Genomic DNA, 17565 nt, shown 5'->3' on the forward strand with positions numbered 1-17565 from the left:
TTCCTAGAGAGATCTCTATTTGAATTGTTTTATTGTTCTTTCTACTTTTAATTGTTTAAGGCTGATACCAATGGACATTCATAGAAAAGTATTAGTATGTTTTTTAAAAGGACATTTACCCTTAATATGTAAATTCTAATCATACAAAGAAGACGTTAATTTGTAAATATTTGAACAGTATAGTCCAAGGCAAAGAGAATGGTTCCAGTAATACTTTGTTATCAACTCTTCTCAAGAGTCTAAATAATTTTTCTAACTAATTCAAATGTTCATTTTTAGTGAATATTTATTAACTGAAAGCTAACTATAGCATAAAAAGAATTTTATATAAAGTTCATCCAATAAAACAGTATCATTTGATCACATTTTCAATATTTCATTTTCCTTATTAACAGCCCAAAATATGGCACTCATTTTTTTGAAACGATGTCACTATTTGGCACAGAAGTCTATTTACACGAGAGTGCATTTCATTTTTCATTTATTCCAGCAACTTGAGAACAATTATTTGCAACTAAATCTAACAGTATTTGTACAAGTACTTTCAAGCTAAAATACTGCTAAAAAATTCCAACACACATGCAGTTTAATATGTTTACATGATCACATATATTTATTATAAAACCTGTGACTCTAAGCACTTTATAGGATGTGAATACAGGAGTCACTCTACCATCTAATGAATCATGGCCACGTCTGACAGAGAAGATGCTGTGGAGCAGAAAAGTCCTGTAGTCAATGGAGTTGAAATGGGTTGGCTACTTGGACTGTTCAGGAATGCTACTGCACCCTCAGAGAATCGCTTCACAGCTCCAGTCACACAAAACTGCAGTGGATTTTCAAGTATAAGGCCTTAGCAACCAAGAAACTGGTAGCACAAGCAGCACTGGAAAAACACACTCTTATTATGCAGGTGGGCTGTGTTTTAAGCAAAGTCGATATTGAAACTCCAAACATACAAAAAAGATAAATTAGACAGATTATTTGTATTATAAAATGGTTTTCTGCTTTATAAAAGGATTGATTCACAAGTTTCCTCTAAATGGCAGCTCTCCTAATGCTTTTAAAATACAATTCAACTTACAAAACTTCAATTTACACGTGACTTTTTGCACAACTATTGTGTGAAGCAAAGTACACCTATATACAGTACTTAATTTTCTCTCAGGACTTAGGTGTCTTATTATCTTTGTAAAAGACACTTAAGCCAAAATGTTATATTTTAAGCCACTGAAATAGAAAGTCAATATTGCCTTTAAAACATGGATATTCCAAAATTATAAGTATGTTTGTGATTTTTTGTATTTACAATTTGGGGATTCATCTTTACAATGTACATCTTTAGATAGCAGAAGTATATAGCTATTTTCAGGCCATAATATTGGGCCTTATTCTGCAGAAATTTGTTTTTATTTTTGTGGGTGTTCTCCCTGTTTAGCTGTGTAGCTCTAAAATGATGTTAATAGTGGTTACACAGTAGGTAGCCCATGATGTGTCAATGTTATACTTCATTGCACAAAATCATCTTCAAAAACTCAACTTCCTGCATTTCACTGCTGTCCCCACTGTCTTTTCAGGTGATGGTCATTCAGATAAGGTTATCCTTTTTTTTAGTACTAAGCGTTCTTCAGGGTGTGAGGTGAGGGGGTGGGCAGAGATCCTGACTACTGTATCTCTGCACCCTCTTAGCACACAGCACAGAGCCTGGCCCCTAGGAAGCAAGCACTCAATTACTTAGTGAATGAATGAAGAAATGATTGGATTAGGAGAATTGCCTAGAAGGCTTCCTTCAGTTTAGCTTCTAATCCAGTTCTGTTTCTGGAATGTGTACATTCAAAATGAATTTCCAGAGTCTGAGAAATCACAGAATGTTCCTCTTTTTCATTAGACCCTTTTTGTAAAATCCATAGAATATTGATCCCTTGATGAAATGAAAATATTTAGAAAAATTAAATCACCTTAGAGGCCAGAGGATAAAGCAGAAGAAACTGAAGGGTAATTTCCTTACTCACCAACTGCTGGAGGGAAGTAACAAGGCACACAGGTTGACCAAAGTCCAGAAGCAAATTAGACTTTTGGAAATTGTATCCAGACTGAGAAGTGTTGCTTTTGAGAGTTTTGATACAAACATAGACACAGGTATATTCAGAAACAGCAGAAGCAACTCATTAAAAGCTAGAATCAGAGGGAATTACCATTTGCCAGATATACAGATCTGTTTCAGGCAGGGCCAGGGGAGACTGCATTTTGCTGGCTGGAACCATTTCGCTGTGCTTGTGCTCATACCCATTACAAGCTGCATGTAAAATAAAAGTGAAATAGCAAAATCTAGCTGTAGGAGATAAAAATAAAAATCCTAATATAAAATATGTTTTAAAGCATTTAAGTGGCTAAAGCAAAACAATACAATCAGTGGGGATGCTAATAAGTTAAAAAACATAAAGTGTTTGTGATTGCATTAAAAAAAATAAAGCTTCACAGTGTATGGTGTTTTATGCCTTTAAATGAAATATTCGGGACCACATTCAAACAATTTCATCTTAACACCTAATACAAAATAAAGTACACATCTAAGAAGCATGAGAATTTAAAATTAAACCATAGTTATTAAGCAAAAGAGTTTATGAATCTGAGTTCTTCCAGGAGGCCGCTTTAAAACCATGTAACTAAATGAATAGTAAGCTATCTCTGCTTAAAATGAATGAATTAGTTTTTCTATGGAGACTAGTATTTTACAGGAATGACTTTATTTTCAGGAGAATATGAACATTGAAGTGGAATCACCACATCAGTGGTTCTAGGCATAGAGTTTAAACCAAAAAAACTCTCTTAATAGAAGATGGACATTAATTTGCCTTCATAATCATTCCCTCAAATACCTACCTCAGTGTTCTGTATTTATCATTGCACCAAATGAGAGCAGACATGACAGTCTTTTTGTAATCCTTATATATATAAGAGGAGATGGTTTCTGGGAGCTATCTCCAAGTTCAACTGGCATATCACTCTCGCTCCTCTTCTAGGAAATGTAAAATCTCTGGACATTAACCTTCCTGTAGATCATTTCAGCCCACCATTTTAAACTTCAATCTAATGGATTTAAATAAGAATTATGATCTCTAATCAAAGAATGAACATGTAAGCTTGTCACTGTAGATGTTCAGAGATTTTAGGGTATTAAAGGCATTTACTTTCCTGAATGCCCTTTACATTTATATATACACAATTACCTTCTATTGTTAAAAAATGATTTTGCACCAGTAACTATTAATCCAAATAATTTGGATTTAAGTAATTTCTAATTGAAAGCCTATCACATGAATTGTTTATAGTGACAGACAATAAACTATTAGTCATTTTAAAGCTTTAAAAGTAAGTCATCAGGATCCACTTCAATTTCCACATGATAATAAAGGATTATTATGTGCAGTAACCTATTTATGAAAAGGAAACAGTGTGCTTCTTTCAGATGCCATCAATTGCTTTAATAAGGAACTGAAAAGCTGGACTACTTTATATGCAGATCACCACCCCAGTTGCATAAGGATTTACAATAGACAAAACAAAACTATTTTTTGTTGTAAAGAAGGGCTGTTTGTTTAAATCACACAATAATATTTGCATCTAAAAATTATTTACAGGCTAATAAGGCTTCATAAATGTTATGTAGACTTGGTTAGTTCAAATCATTTTAATTCTAACACCAAAATGAAAAGCTTGGTTAAGTCAAGGAAAAATTCAAGCAACACTCGCCTGACGAAGGCAGGGGAAGAAAAGATGCCTACTTTCTCCATTTAGGCATTTATTAATTGCGTTGGAGACTTACAAGGTACATCATTTGATAGCTCCCTGTTAACACTTCCATAAACTCAAGAGGAAAGCACTGCTCTCTCTGAAAATGGGAAAATTGAGATGGATTCTGAGTCTAACCTTTAATCCTAAAAGAAATTGCAAGTAACATATACATTTGTCTCTGTTGCCTTGAATTTGCAGAGAACTTACTTGGGACATTTAAATCTCACCTTTGAAGTCTTCCTTCAAGGTATTTAATGGCTCGTATGTCTTTATTCAATGAGGTGTGTGGCGGCCTCTACTGGTGTGTGTTTATAGAAAATGTTTCAATAGGCAGAAAAAATATTAATTTCAATTTAAAAGTTAGAAATACAGACTCTCATTTAAATATAAAAATATCTAATTTAATGCATGAAAATATATTACAAGTTGTGTAATGTACTCTTTATTAGGAAAATAATCTAAAACACTGACCAGGTTAGTGTAAAATGATTTACAGAAGGGCATTAATTGTTCAATTCACTCTGATATTGGGTTAAATATATTTTATTAATGAATTACTAATCCCAACTGAGGTGGTTTATTACCTCTAGTCCACTGTTAAATCCCCATAGTTGACTTAAATAAAATCATTTAGAACAAACCCAAAAGAAAGGAAACATTTTACAGTTAAATCTATAAAGTCCTAGAACTAGAATCATTTGATGACAAGCTGATTTCTATAACTCAAGCAATCTGTACGTTGACTTAATATAGCTGACATTTCAATCTATTTTACAGTGTTTTTAATTTCAAAAATACAACACATTAAAATATGTTCAATTTATCAAAGCTAAAAGCAACATTTAAGTAATGTACTTAAAGTGCAAAGGCACTTTAACATGAAGAAGTGATGCCCAGTGGCTATGCTTGGTAACTGAAGTCCGAAATACCATATATCATTATTTACAAAAGAATTCATAGTCTCAAAAGATCTTTGGAGATCTTCTACAAAATATACTAAATATCCATTTTCATTTGAAAAGTTTGCTTACTGTTTCTTCATTCACTATAATCTCCTCTTCCCATTCCCACACTGGAAAAATAAAAGAAGAAAAAGGAAACACAACCATAAAGTATATGAAAAAATGCACTGTAGAAACATTCATGTTCAATGATGATTCCTAAGGAGGGGGGGGGGGAGGTGGGGGAGGGAGGAGAGCAAGAGAGAAATAATTTAAAGGAAAACTTGAAAAAGCAGTATCATTGCTTCACCCCATCCCCCAAACATCTTCAAAGTCCCCCACTGAGGCTGAGAAAGGGAGAACAGACACACACAAAAGCAAATGCCCAGCTTCCAAGAGTTTGGAGCAGCATCCTTTGATGCCAGAGGGTTGTCAATGATTTCCCTTCACAGCTGACTGATTGCAGTTTGTTTTTCCAGAACTTCGAGGTAGTCTGGTTCTGATTGCGGCTTAGCTTGCAGTAAAGGGTGGTCTGCTTTGGACTGCCCCACAAAACATTTCCTGGGAGTTCCATATAAAACGGTTTTATTGATTCTGTCTTGGTTTTGGCGTCGAGATTCATAGGAAGGGGTGAACTGCCTTTTAGGTAAGGTACAAAAGTTATAGTGGATGAGTCCCGTACTGGGCAGCTCCTTGACCCGCTCAGTGATATTCTGATACAGCAGCTCGGGCTCTCTCGGGGCCTGCTTTTCCAGCAGCTCTGTGGCACTGATAGTGTAAGCAAGTGTGGCTGGCTCTTCTTTCTTCTCCTCCAGGTTGCTGTAACTGAATTCTTGCAGGTTTCGGTAATAGGCCACCGGGTCTCCTTCCTTCTGCATGTAGATGGGGTTTTGGCACATCTGGCCCACAGGTGGAGGGATGTAGTTATAGACGTGGCCGTCTGCTTTATCCTGGGTCTCAGTATTGTAAGAGCCATACTGTAACTGGAAGGAACTTACATCTAAGTTGTTGGCACTCCTGGGAACACTGGGCACCCGCTTCCGGCGTTTCAGGACAAAGACAAATAAGCCAGCGCCAAAACAGACAGATAAGATAAAGACAACCAGCAACCCTAAAATTAAGACGGAAAGTGGAACTTCAGTGTGCAGTTCAGGGTAGGAACTGGGAGACACACTGAGCAAGCGAGGCGTGTCTGTGTTGTGATTCATTGACAAAACGGTTCCGTCTGATAAGTTCGGACCGTCTGGACAGATCGCCTCCCTCCCCAGAAACTTCAGGATCTCCCCGGCATGTTTCGCGGGAGATTCACAGGTGACCTCATTGATGATGACAGGGGAATTGGCATGCTCTGTCCAGTCCTTCAGCCCCATGATATCACAGGTGCAGTCCCAGGGATTCTCTTGGAGATCAATCTGGATAAAAGCCGGAAGCTGATCTAGAACTCCTTTCACTGGCAGGTGAGAAAAATGGTTGTTTCTCAGATTCAGCCTGGTGAGTGCCGTGCCCCCAAATACGTTATCAGGCAGGGACCGCAGCAGGTTGTTATTCAGAAACAGCAGCTGTAGGTTAATCAAAGCATCAAAGGTCAGTGGCTTAATTTCCTTAATGACATTATACTCTAAATAGAGATACTGCAAGCTCTGCAGCCCATCAAACATAGCCGGAAACAGCACTTCAAGGTAATTGCCATTTAGATAAAGTCTGCGTAAACTGGTCAGGTTTGTGAAGGCACCTTCCTGAATGACTGCAATCCTATTGTTGCCTAGATGCAGCAGATCCAAAGAACTGTATTCTAAGAGGTCGTTCTTATAGACCATCTGAAGATAGTTCCCTGTCAGGTAGAGTTTCTTTGGACTGGTGGGTTTGGGCTGCAGGTCGGAGATGTTGGTGAACTTCCGTTCTTGGCAGTTGACATTCAGCCCATTGTCAGAGCTCTGAGAGGTGCAGACACAGCTGCTGGGGCAGGTGAGGGGCACCGGGGACTTGGTCTGGTACACCATGATGGGGCCAAAGCTCTGCCTATCCTTCGACACTGTGACCCGGGGGGTGGGACGGTTTCTTATTTTGGGTGGTCGGCTGGCTTTTGGAGCCCGGGTCGGGTTGAGAGCAGGATTCAGGGTAGGTGACAGCCTCGGGATGTGTGTGTCGGCATGGCCGCCCCTCTGAGCCGAGTCGCCAGTACTTTTTCTGGGGCAGAGGTCTTGCCTGGTCAGCTGGGTGACATCTTTGCCATGCAAGCGGAAGGGGGTTTCACAGACAATCTCCCCCACGAAAACGGTGATGGTGTCCAGCCAAGCCTTGAGTGGAAGTAAGTCGCATGTGCAGTTCCAGGGGTTCTCCTCCAGCTGGATCTCCATGATGCCCCCGATGTGCTCGAGGACCCCCGCAAAAGGCATCAGTTTCAGCCGGTTCCCTCGCAGGTCTAGGTGGGTCAGCAGGACGAAGCGGAACACATTGCTGGGCAGCGATAGCAGGAGGTTGTCATTCAGGATGAGCACTTTGAGCTTGTTCAGCTTGCTGAAGGCCCCCGCTTCGATGGCGCTGATGTAATTGTAGTCGGCCTGCAGGTACTCCAGGCTCTCTAGGCCCAGGAAAGTGTCCTCCCTCAGCACCTCGAGCTTGTTGTTGTTGAGGTGCAGCCTCTTCAGGGTCTTCAGCCCGCTGAACGCCCCGGTACGGATCTCCTGCAGCCCGTTGTTGCCCAGGTGGAGAGTCACCGCATTGGAGTAGTTGACGAACTCGTTGGGGTACAGTCTGGTCAGGAGGTTGCCATTGAGGAAGAGCTGATAGATTCGGTACTGGGGGGGCTGGAGCAGGCTGACCGTTGTAAATCCTTTGTTTTCGCAGTTAATATTCAGAACGTTCTCCTTCTCTTCGCACAGGCAGCGGATCTTGCAAATGTCTTTGGCAGTTTTGCGACTTTCCGTCTCTAAGATCCCGGCCACGGTTAACACACTGAGGAACCAGACGCCGCTCAGCATCTTTAGTCGCCGTCGGGGTCAGCTCAGGTACCTACAGGCAAACCTTGGGCGGGGGGCGAGAGAGAGTGGGAGGCGGAGGAGAAAGAAACACTGAGGCCCGATTAAAATGGCAAAGCGAGGGGGCGGCGTGGGAGGGAGGAAGACGGCGGGGAGTGGGCTGCGAAGCCGAATGAAATCACTGCGGTTTTTTTTTTTCCCCAGCGGTTTCTGCTTTCCTCCCCTCCCCCCCCCCCCCCCGGCCCGGCCCACCCACCCACCGACCCACCCACGCGTCCCGGCACCCACATGCTTGCACCTGATTTCCCGGCGGGTGGCAGCCAGCCACCGAGTCATTAGTAACCGAGTTGTCCTACTAAATCCAGCCCATCGCCTCCTCCTCCGCCCCTGGGGGATATCTTGAAGCTATCTCGGGCGGCTTGCCCGTCCTGGGCTCGCAGCAGAAATTGCTCTACTTTTTTTTTGGTTGTTTTTTTTTTTTTTTTAACTGCGCAAAAAGGGGGTGGGAAAATCAGGGGAGTGGCGGCGAGGGGAGGGGAGAGGGTGGATGAGCAAAGACAGCGTGGGTTGCTGGGGCGGGGGGTCGGTTACTCACGCATCAGGAGAAGACGGGACCCCTCTCCTCTGCAGTCCGCCGGTAGTTTAGCATCTTCAGAAAGAGAGGAAGAGCAAGGTAAAAGGGGACGCCGCTGCTTCCGGAGGGATGCTCTGCTTTCTGCCAGTTGATTTAATTTTGCTGGGGGGTGGGGAGGTGGGGGTGCGCACGAATTCGGAATCTGGCAGGCGGCAGGAGAGGCCGAGGACGCTCCGAGCGGCGGGCAGCTGAGTCCTCGGGGACCCCGGGGGGGTGCGACTGGGCACGGAGCTGGCGAAGCCGGCCGGCCAGGTCGGCTGGCGGCGGCGCGGCCGAGCCCGGGCGCGCACTTCCAGTCCCGCGGTAGTGGCAGCAGTGCGCCTGGCAGTTTGAATTTGAGAGGCTTTGCGGGTTCCCCGGGACAGGGCTGGGGTGACGTCACGGGGGAGGGGGAAGGCGGGGGAGCGAGGGCGCGCGGCGGGGGAGGGAAGGGCAGACGCTTCCCTTCCCAGCGAGTGGCTTCGCCAAGCTCGAATCCCGGCTGCGTCAGTTTCTTCAGAACTCCTCCACCTCCAGCCCGGCGGGTGGCGGGTGGCTGGCGGAGCTCCTGGAGAGGGGGTTCTCCAGGAACGGCCCCACTATGGGGTTGGTACCCCCGGGACGCCTCGGGCCCTTCCAAGTGGTTTCTTCCACCTGCCCCTCCCTCCTGGCCCTTTCACTGGGACTTGGGGAGGGGGGCGGGGATGTTGGTGTCTCATTCCAGATTCCGGAGCAGAGGTCCCATCTTCCGTCTGTGTGAAATCTTCCGTGTGTGTGTGCCTCTTTGCTACAGGACTCTGTGTGTGTGTGTCAAATCTTCCGAGTGTGTCCCATCTTCCGTGTGTGTGTGTCTGTGTGTGTGTGCGCGCGCCCGCGCTCGCGCGCCTCTTTGCTACAGGACTGAACCCGCCTGGCAGCCTCCTAGCTGAGATGCTCTTGGTGCGGAGAGCGGGCTGTGTGTGCACCAGTGTGCCTGTGTGGGAGGACGAGGAGTTCTCCCGGGGGTTCTATGCTTTGCATTCAGAGCTTTGTTTCAGTGCGCAGAGAATTACTTTCTGGGTGGTGACTGGCTAGATATTTGCCTGGATTCTGACAGCCAGCCCAACAACGTTAGCCTATAGACTGAGATGAACAACAACAAAACCCTTCTCCCCCTGAGGTTTATACTTAGCCAGATAATGAGGTTTAAACGTGTACTCTTAGCTTGAAGGAAGGAGAAGAGGGGTGGGTGTCAGACAGGCACTGCCAGGCTGCGCCTTAGGTGGGAGTCCAGTCCACAAGGGGGCAGAGCCCTCCAGGCTGCAGGAGCTAGGGACCCAGGGGGACAGAAGCTACCAATGCAGGAAGACTGGCTTCTGAGAAAGAAGAGGGATGACCCGAGTCCTAGCCTGAGACTCAGGAGACCTGGCCCCCGGTCCAGTTCTGTTGCCAGGTGTGTCGCTTTGTTTCTGGATCTTCCTTTCCCCACTGGCACAAGGGGGTGGACTATTCGGCCCCTCCCAGCTCTGATAATCAATTGCATTCGGATAACCTTTCCTCAGGATTATTATTGGCCAGGTGTTGGCTTTTTGCCTTCAGTATCTTGTTTTCCCCTAATTATCTTAAGGTCCTCTTTTAAGGCAACTTTTAAGTTGCTCAGTTGGAGTCCATTTGCAAAATGGGAATGTCTGCCCATGGCCCAGATGGGCCAGGGACTGCCTCTGGTGAGAATGGGGGAGATGAGGCAGCAAAAGTAATGGATGGAAGAGAATGGGAAGAGTTGACCGAGCTATGTGCCAGTCCAGCCAGACACTTCAGCTGATTCTTCCCTGCCTCCTGGGCCCTGTCTGCCACAGTCCACACAGGGTCCCATGGCTGGGCCAAGGGTGGCAGAGAGGCACTGGCAGAGGTGATCAGCTTTCAGAGAACAGCAAGCCCCCTGCCTCTCCCCTCTTCCTTTCCTGTGAAGCTGATGTCCTAGAATTGTCCCACCCAGACAAACTTTTCCCTCCCCAAGAAGGGCTCCCTAGTTTATAAACACTTCTCAAGCAACCTGTGGCTTTGGCCAGTCTCCTCCACAATTGGTCGCAGGCCTTCGTCTTTCCCCTCCTTTTCCTTTGGGGAAGAGCCCAACCTCATCCAGTAATTCTGGCTTCACCTTGGGCAACACTGTTTTATTCTTGGCCCTCAGATTTCCCTTTTCTCTGCTAAAGGGCAACAGTAGAGGAACTGCCCCAGAGGGGGAGGGCATAGCCTCCCACCCACCCTGGCAACTACATCATTAGATGCCAGTGGAATGGTGCAGTGCCAGCACGATTAAACTGCCTTCCAGAGCAGAGGGACATTTGTTTCTACATATTTCCAAATGTTAAATATACAGAGTTCCTAGAGAGAGATGGTTTATTCAGTCATTCATATAACAAACGTTTATTAATTAGGTTAATATTTCACTGAAGTAGAAGCCAACATGAGAGCTGGACAATACCTTTGCAATCAGATTCATTTTCTAGATGAGGACATTTCCTCAACCAGGGGAAGTGCTGACTTGCTTAAGTTCAAGAATCTATAAAATTAGAAACAGAACCCAGGGATTCTGAGTCCCAGGCCAGCAGTTCTCCAGAAAACTCACTCCTGCTTACCGTGAATTGGTGGTGGTGGTGGTGATTTACTGAAATGTGTTCTTAAAAACAAAAATTTTGAAAGTGAAATACCAAATATGAGTTTTAGTTTCCAAAGATCATAATTTCCTGCAGGACACGGATGACTGTGTCAATAATGTTTTAGGACAGCATCTACTAGGAATTAGGGCGGGGGTTCGTCAATGGATGACTGAGGCGGTTGAAATCCTCGACATCACGGGGCGAGAGAGACGACGCGGTAGGCTGCCTGGGGGAGCGGCACTGGGGACCCCGCGGGGGCGGCAGCGGTACCCTCCCGCAGTTGCCTTCAGACGCGGGTCGGTGGACCCTCTCACCACTGCCGCATCTCCCACCGGTCCCCGGGCTGCTGCAGCAGCTTCCCCAAACACAGTGACGGGGAACAAATCAACCTCCACGCCGGAAAGCACTTTAAGGAAGTTTCCTTCAGCCCCGAGAGTCGAAAGGCGCCGCCGCGGCTCCTCGCCGGGGACAGCGGCTCCCGGGGCGGCGGAAAGGGGCCAAGTGAACGCGAAGCACGCGGGAGGCAGAGGCGGACGCTAAAATCGGGCAAACGCTCCCTGTCCTCGCGGGGGCGATGGAGGGAGAAACTGGGACTCCGCCGCCTCGGTCTCCCTCGCATCTTCCCAAGTGAAGCGGGGATCGGATCTTCCCGGCCGCCGGCGGCAAGTGCGGGCGGGCGCGCAGCCCCACTTTGCCCCGGCCGCCAGGGTCTTCACAGAGCCCGGCCGGCCCGGGGAGGGGGCTTCCGCCGCCCGCCCGCCAGCAGCCTTAGGCCCCCGCTCCGCCTCCCCCGGTCCAGCCTTTCCCGAGAGCTCTTCTAGGGACCCAGGAATCCGCCGAGTCCCCCGAGGCCGAGCCCCGGGCCGGACCACTCACGCAGCCCTCTCCTGCTCTCTCGCCTCCATCGCCGCGACGGCTGCTCGCGCCTTGCCGCCCCCTTCCCGAGCCCCGGTCGCCGCGTCCTCCACCCGAGGGGTGGCCGCGCGACGCCCGGAGCCGGACCACGCCCGTTCGCGTGGACGGACGGTCCCGGGGCCAGGCAGCCAGAGGGGGGACAGCCGGCCACCCGCGGGCGGTCCCCGGCGGATCGCGCCGTCTTTCCCCGCCCGTTCCCTTTGCCGGGGGAGCCGGCTGGCCGGCCGCGTCGCCGAGGCGTCCCCGAGTGCTCAGAACTTACCCGGCGAACGCGCTGCCCGGAGCTTTCCCCGGAGGCGCCCCCTGCATCCGCGAGCTGGGGAGGCGCGGGAGGCGGCGCGGCCTCAGCCCGGCGCGGCCCGGGAGCAAAGGCTCGGCGGCGAGCGCGGGCGGCGCCCCCAAGGGCAGGCAGATCCCCACTGGAGCGGCTCGCCGCCGGGCAGCGCTACCGGCAGGAAGGAGGGAGGGAACCGGGAGGGAGGTGGGGAGGAGGCGGGAGGGGGAGGAGGCAGGCGATGTGGAGGGCGGGCCGGCGGACCCCCTCCCGCGCTTATCAATCACCCCGCAGATCAGATGTCACTGCGCTGCACCCGGACGGCAATGGACCGGCCCACAAACGAGCCTGTCTCGGCTTCTCTGACCTGTGCCGCGGCGCGCAGCTCCCGCCTCCCGGCGGCCCCTCTCGCCTGGAAATCTGCCCAGCCCCTGCAGCTTTCACCAGGGGCTGCGGCGCAGACACGGTCAAGTGACATCAGGCTGGCACGGGGTCCGGACCGTAGGCGAGGGGCCACTGAGACCTCAGGGTGGAAGTTATGGACAACTGAAAGCGGCCAGCTTCCCAGCCGGCACCGTCCGGGACGGCCGCCCCCTTGACTAGTGAGCGCCCGGGGCTCGCCATTCGCGGGCAGATATGTAAGGACCCCTGACGAGGCAGTCAACACGGCGTTTCCATATAACGTGGAGCCGGGCGACACCAGCGTCCGCCAGAGCTAGTCTTTTGCCACGGCCCAATCCCTGGTTCCGTTTGATTCTTTTCATTCTTCACGGGGTTGCCTGGATCGACTGGAGCGGACTCGGGGCCACTCGCCTTTCTGCTTTCTCCTTTCTTTCCTCTCTGATTAGTAGTAGTCCAGGTGGTTGTGTTTTGATCACGGGAAGATTCTACAGGCGAGGGTCATGATAGCTCCAGAGGGAAGTGCGCAAAAGCCCAGAGCGTTGCGGTTCCTTCCACACCCGCTTTCCCTGGGTCTCCGTGAGAAAGTTGCAATTGTATTCATTGAAGATGGGAGCAGGTGGTAGATGCATTGGCACCGAGACTTTCTCCCCTCAGTCCTGGAGCAGAGCAGCCGTAAGGAGAATCATCACTGTCCCCTATCCTTTTCATTCCCTCCCTACAGAGTCTGTAAAACCCCAGTTCTTCAGAAATCCGCTCACTTGGTGGCAGAGAAGGAGAGCTGAGGGGAGGAGACAGACGCAACATTAGAGCAAAAACTAGCTCTGGGCTAATGAATCTGCACTGCAATTTATCTGTTTCAAGGTTATTTCCTGCACGTTTAAACCACTTTCTCCTGGCACAAACTTCCACTTCATTCTTGTCCTTACCCTGGGGAATCTTTTCTGCTTCTTCCTTCTCTTCTAGGCTTTCTTTTCTTAATGGTTTTCTAAGCAGACCACTCTGGGCCTCTTTAATAGAAAATTACTGATAATCTTCTGCACATAGGCAGACTTTATTTTAGTAATCGTCCAGAGAATTTTCTCTTATATCTCTGAGGTTGCAAGGAGCATTACTGTTCCTTTTATTGACTTCAGTCCTGAGAAAGCCTTTTTGAGATTCCCCTGCCATTCAGACAAGCAGTTTCAGAATAATAGAGTTCTCACATATGCACATGGGCAGGCTATTTACAGTTACATAGTCAGAAACATTGCTTTTCTTCAATATCCTTATTCCTGTAAAACCCATTCACTATGACTATAGCAGCAGCCTGAACTCATTATATTATTACTGAGAACAGTTAATACTGTTTCTTCTTCTGTCTTTACCTCATTTCCGACGGTGTCATCTTTTTGTGTAGTCATTTAATGGGGGCTATAAACAACTGAAAGGCACAGAGCTGAGGGGCTATTCAAAGGCAGAAATAATGACACATTCATGCTGAAAAAAAGACACAGTTTACTGAGATGAGTGGTGCGTCCCTCACTACGGGGGGCACACACAAAAGCCATAACATATACAGATGAGATGAGGAACATGCTATTTTATTTTAGCCCAGTAGAAACTTGTAAAATGGGCTTGCATCCATTTTAATCAGCCTTGTAAGCAAGTCTAATATCTTTATCAGCCTTCAGAAAAGGACTTAGCAGCCTGCCTTTCTGCACAAGACCACACTGATAGTAAGATGAAAAAGAGCAGACTTTTTGTCAGCATAACATTTTCAAGTAGGTGAATAGCTATTTCAAAGGATACCCTGAATGCACACATGCACACAAAATCAGGAGCAATACAGAACTTCCTATGAGCATTGTTACATAGATAATTACAGAAGGGAGTTTGAAGGGTGTGGAAGATTTAAATGTACCAATTTGTTGGAAAGCTGTTTCATACTGCGTTTTCTAAAAGTTTCTGTGTTACAGGGAAAATTCTTGATGTAATTGAATATCAAAGACATGTGTATTAATGTATGTGTGTGAATTAGTAAAAATGACATTCTTGATTCTTTGCTGTAGTGGCACTGTAAATGCATCTCTGTGTTTGTCTGCTGAACTCAGTTGATGAGTTTATGTTACCAAAGGGATTAGAGATCCCTGATTACAATGCTGCTGGGGTAATACAGAAAATTTTGTTAAATTTTGCTTGGGCTTTTGAAATTTCAAGCTAAATTTAGGAGAAAGTCAGAATCTTCACATAGGATGAATTTTTGAAACGTGAAGACATTACCAAGACAATGCAAATGTTGCCCAGTTTCTGAGAATACACAGTTTGCCTGAGAATGCTGCTTCTCTACCTTTCCACACCTATGCAGGGCTGGAAATTTTTTTAAAAATTTGCAAAATAAGACCAAGTAGAGACCTCATGCAGAGTCAGTGAATCTAAGACCAGTGTAAGGTGTTTTCTGAAAATAGTGTCCCTTTAAACCAAAGGTTTCAAAGAAGTGTTCAGACGGAGACAGACAAATTCCTAAATAAAGAAATGAGACACAGAGGACATGTCGTTAATACCGGTAATTATAGTTTTAAGGATATTGTAGACGTTGGTTCTCTGATCCTATTGAAAGTCTGGATATTTTTAAAGTCAATGCAATTATTTTGATTATTTTGGCAGGCATGTTGGCTTGGTTGGAATAGTGCTGGGCCAGGACCCAGAGCAGTTTGTCTTTTAATCAAACTCATATCCAAACCCTTGGAGACCAATGACCTGGGTTCAAATTCCAGGGTAGATCCTGTCCCTAAGTTTCCCCATGTGCAAAACTGGGTATTACCCCTGTCCTATGGAGTCAGTAAGGATGAGTACCCATATGTGAGGTGAAATATTGAAATGAGAAATTCCTAAACTCCTTTCTTAAGAAAAGTAATTGATAGAAGGCAATGGTTTTAGTGAGAAAGCATCATTTTACCTGAAATTGGATAATAGAATCAGGATTTGAAAAATTTTTTACTCTTCTCATTGGAGCTGTATGATGTCAGGAATTCAAATGAAAACTTGAAAACATTTCATCTTTTCCCTAGATTTTTTTTTCAAATACATAGTTATGTGTGTATATCAGGGTGTTAACTTCTTGGATCAGATCAGTGTTTGCTGTGGAGGGCTGGTGTACTTAATGTGTTTAGCAGCATCCCTGGCTTTTCCCAATTTCCAGTAACACCAGTATGTTATATATTTATATACATGTACTATATGTTTGGCCTTCCCTGGTGGCCCAGACAGTAAAGAATATGCCTGCAATGCAGGAGACCTGGATTCAATCCGTGGGTCAGGAAGATCCCCCAGAGAAGGCAATGGAAACCCATTCCACTATTCTTGCCTTGACAACCCCATGAGCAGAGGAACCTGGCAAGCTATAGTCCATAGGGTTGCACAGAGTTGGACACAACTGAGCAACTAAGCAGTATATGCATACTATCTATTATATATATATATATATATATATATAGTTTTATGTATGTATATGTGTATATGTATATATATGGTATGTGTGTACGATATGTTTATTTCACACTTAAACAAAATGGAGTAACATAATGTACATGATGACATAGTGACAGAGCAAGACCAAGAGCCCAGGCTCCCTGATGCCCTGCTTCTTGGTCTGCCTCACCCTGAAGCCTGCCCACCACTTCTACGACCCCAAGTACTATCAATGGAGGCAGACAACACATACTGGTACTGCTCTTTGTGAAGAAAGATATTTTCCATCATGACCCAGGGCACTGTCATGGGTTGAAACCAGAGTTTCTGAAGCAGTAGTCCTCTTGTCATAGCCATGCACCCTGAAATACTCTGTTGTAGTTGATCTTAAAAACTGCTGGCCGTGGCCTGCTAAATTGATTTCATAAAGGATTAATAGATTGTATCTCACAGTTTAAAAAGCACTGATATAGTGGATCGGGCCAAGGAGGAACAGTGAGCCCCAAAAAAGAAAAGGAAGCAGTAAAGAAAAAGAGAGAGACTAGAAATAGAGGGAAAAGAGAAGTGCATATGGTGCAAAGTTACAGTAAAACTTACAGCTCTCAACTGATTGTATTCAAATCAAATGCCACTTAGTGATGGCACCTGTTCACTGAGGGTACCAGACCTCCATCCATCCATGGTGACTAAGTAGAGTGATTCATCACTTAGAACCATATTTAAGCTTACTGGACTTGGGAGGGAATATACATGGCAAAAGCCATAGATTTTACAGATCACACTTAGGACAGCATTAGTAAGTATTTCATTTATCCTGACACATTCTTCCCTATTAATCTTGCTGCAGCTGGAATTTATATTTTGGTCTGGAGTTACAACCTAATGCGCTCAGGAGGAAACCAAATTTATTGGGTTTGACACTGCACATTATTGCAGCGGTATAATGCAGTAGAGCTTCTGTACTAAGTTCTGTTTATTTTATTTATGTATTTATGTTTGGCTAGTATAAATATATGGTAAAGTATGTGCTGTGGCAGAGAGTTTAATGCTGACTCTGCTGGAACATTCAAAAGTGTCTGCACACAAGTTGCCCAGTTCTAAGGAGTTACAGTCAGAAAAGCAGCTACTAAAGATTTGCATTAAGTATTTCTGAAATTTTTAAAAAGTCATCATTTGTGAAGATGACAAAGCCATTAATATTCAAAAATAGCAAGAATGACACACTCCAGATCTATCCTGAACTTGTGATTTGCACAAAATGAAACAGAGTTTAGAAATTATGGACTCAGAGGGAAGGTAAGATTTAGAAAGTAAATAAAATCGTTTCCAAGTAATAGCTAGATGCAGCATTCAACCGTCATCGCAAATCAATGAGAGGAGAAAGGATTGTTTTCTACCTTGAATCTTGATGATTTATTACTCAGATGTGATATCAGTTTCTTTTTAAAAATATAGATTTATTTACTTTAATTGGAGGTTAATTACTTTACAATATTGTCTTGGTTTTGACATACATCAACATGAATCCACCACAGGTATACATGTGTTCCCCATCCTGAAT

The 17565-nt window shown here is 45.8% G+C and overlaps 1 protein-coding gene across 6 annotated transcripts; it reads right to left on the minus strand.

The window, feature by feature from the left end:
- Positions 1-464: 464 nt before the first annotated feature.
- SLITRK2 (SLIT and NTRK like family member 2) lies at positions 465-12302 on the minus strand. Of its 6 annotated transcripts, none has more exons than XM_042241663.1 (3): positions 12144-12302; positions 8310-8363; positions 465-7748 (listed from the first exon to the last, which is right to left on the minus strand). In XM_042241663.1, exon 3 carries the CDS (start codon positions 7715-7717, stop codon positions 5183-5185), a length of 2535 nt encoding a protein of 844 aa, XP_042097597.1. In that variant the 5' UTR covers positions 7718-7748; positions 8310-8363; positions 12144-12302; the 3' UTR covers positions 465-5182. The 6 variants fall into 6 exon arrangements, with proteins under 6 accessions (XP_042097597.1, XP_042097596.1, XP_060263836.1 ...); XM_042241662.1 differs by having other exon boundaries at positions 465-7760; XM_060407853.1 differs by having other exon boundaries at positions 8013-8363.
- Between the last annotated feature and the right edge of the window lie 5263 nt (positions 12303-17565).

This window comes from Ovis aries, chromosome X (assembly GCF_016772045.2).
Source record: "Ovis aries strain OAR_USU_Benz2616 breed Rambouillet chromosome X, ARS-UI_Ramb_v3.0, whole genome shotgun sequence".
In the NCBI taxonomy this organism is placed as follows: Eukaryota; Metazoa; Chordata; class Mammalia; order Artiodactyla; family Bovidae; genus Ovis; species Ovis aries.

Excerpts from the sequence above, each read along its gene's own strand:
- SLITRK2 (XM_042241663.1), bottom strand. The coding sequence starts at position 7,717 with ATGCTGAGCGGCGTCTGGTTCCTCAGTGTGTTAACCGTGGCCGGGATC.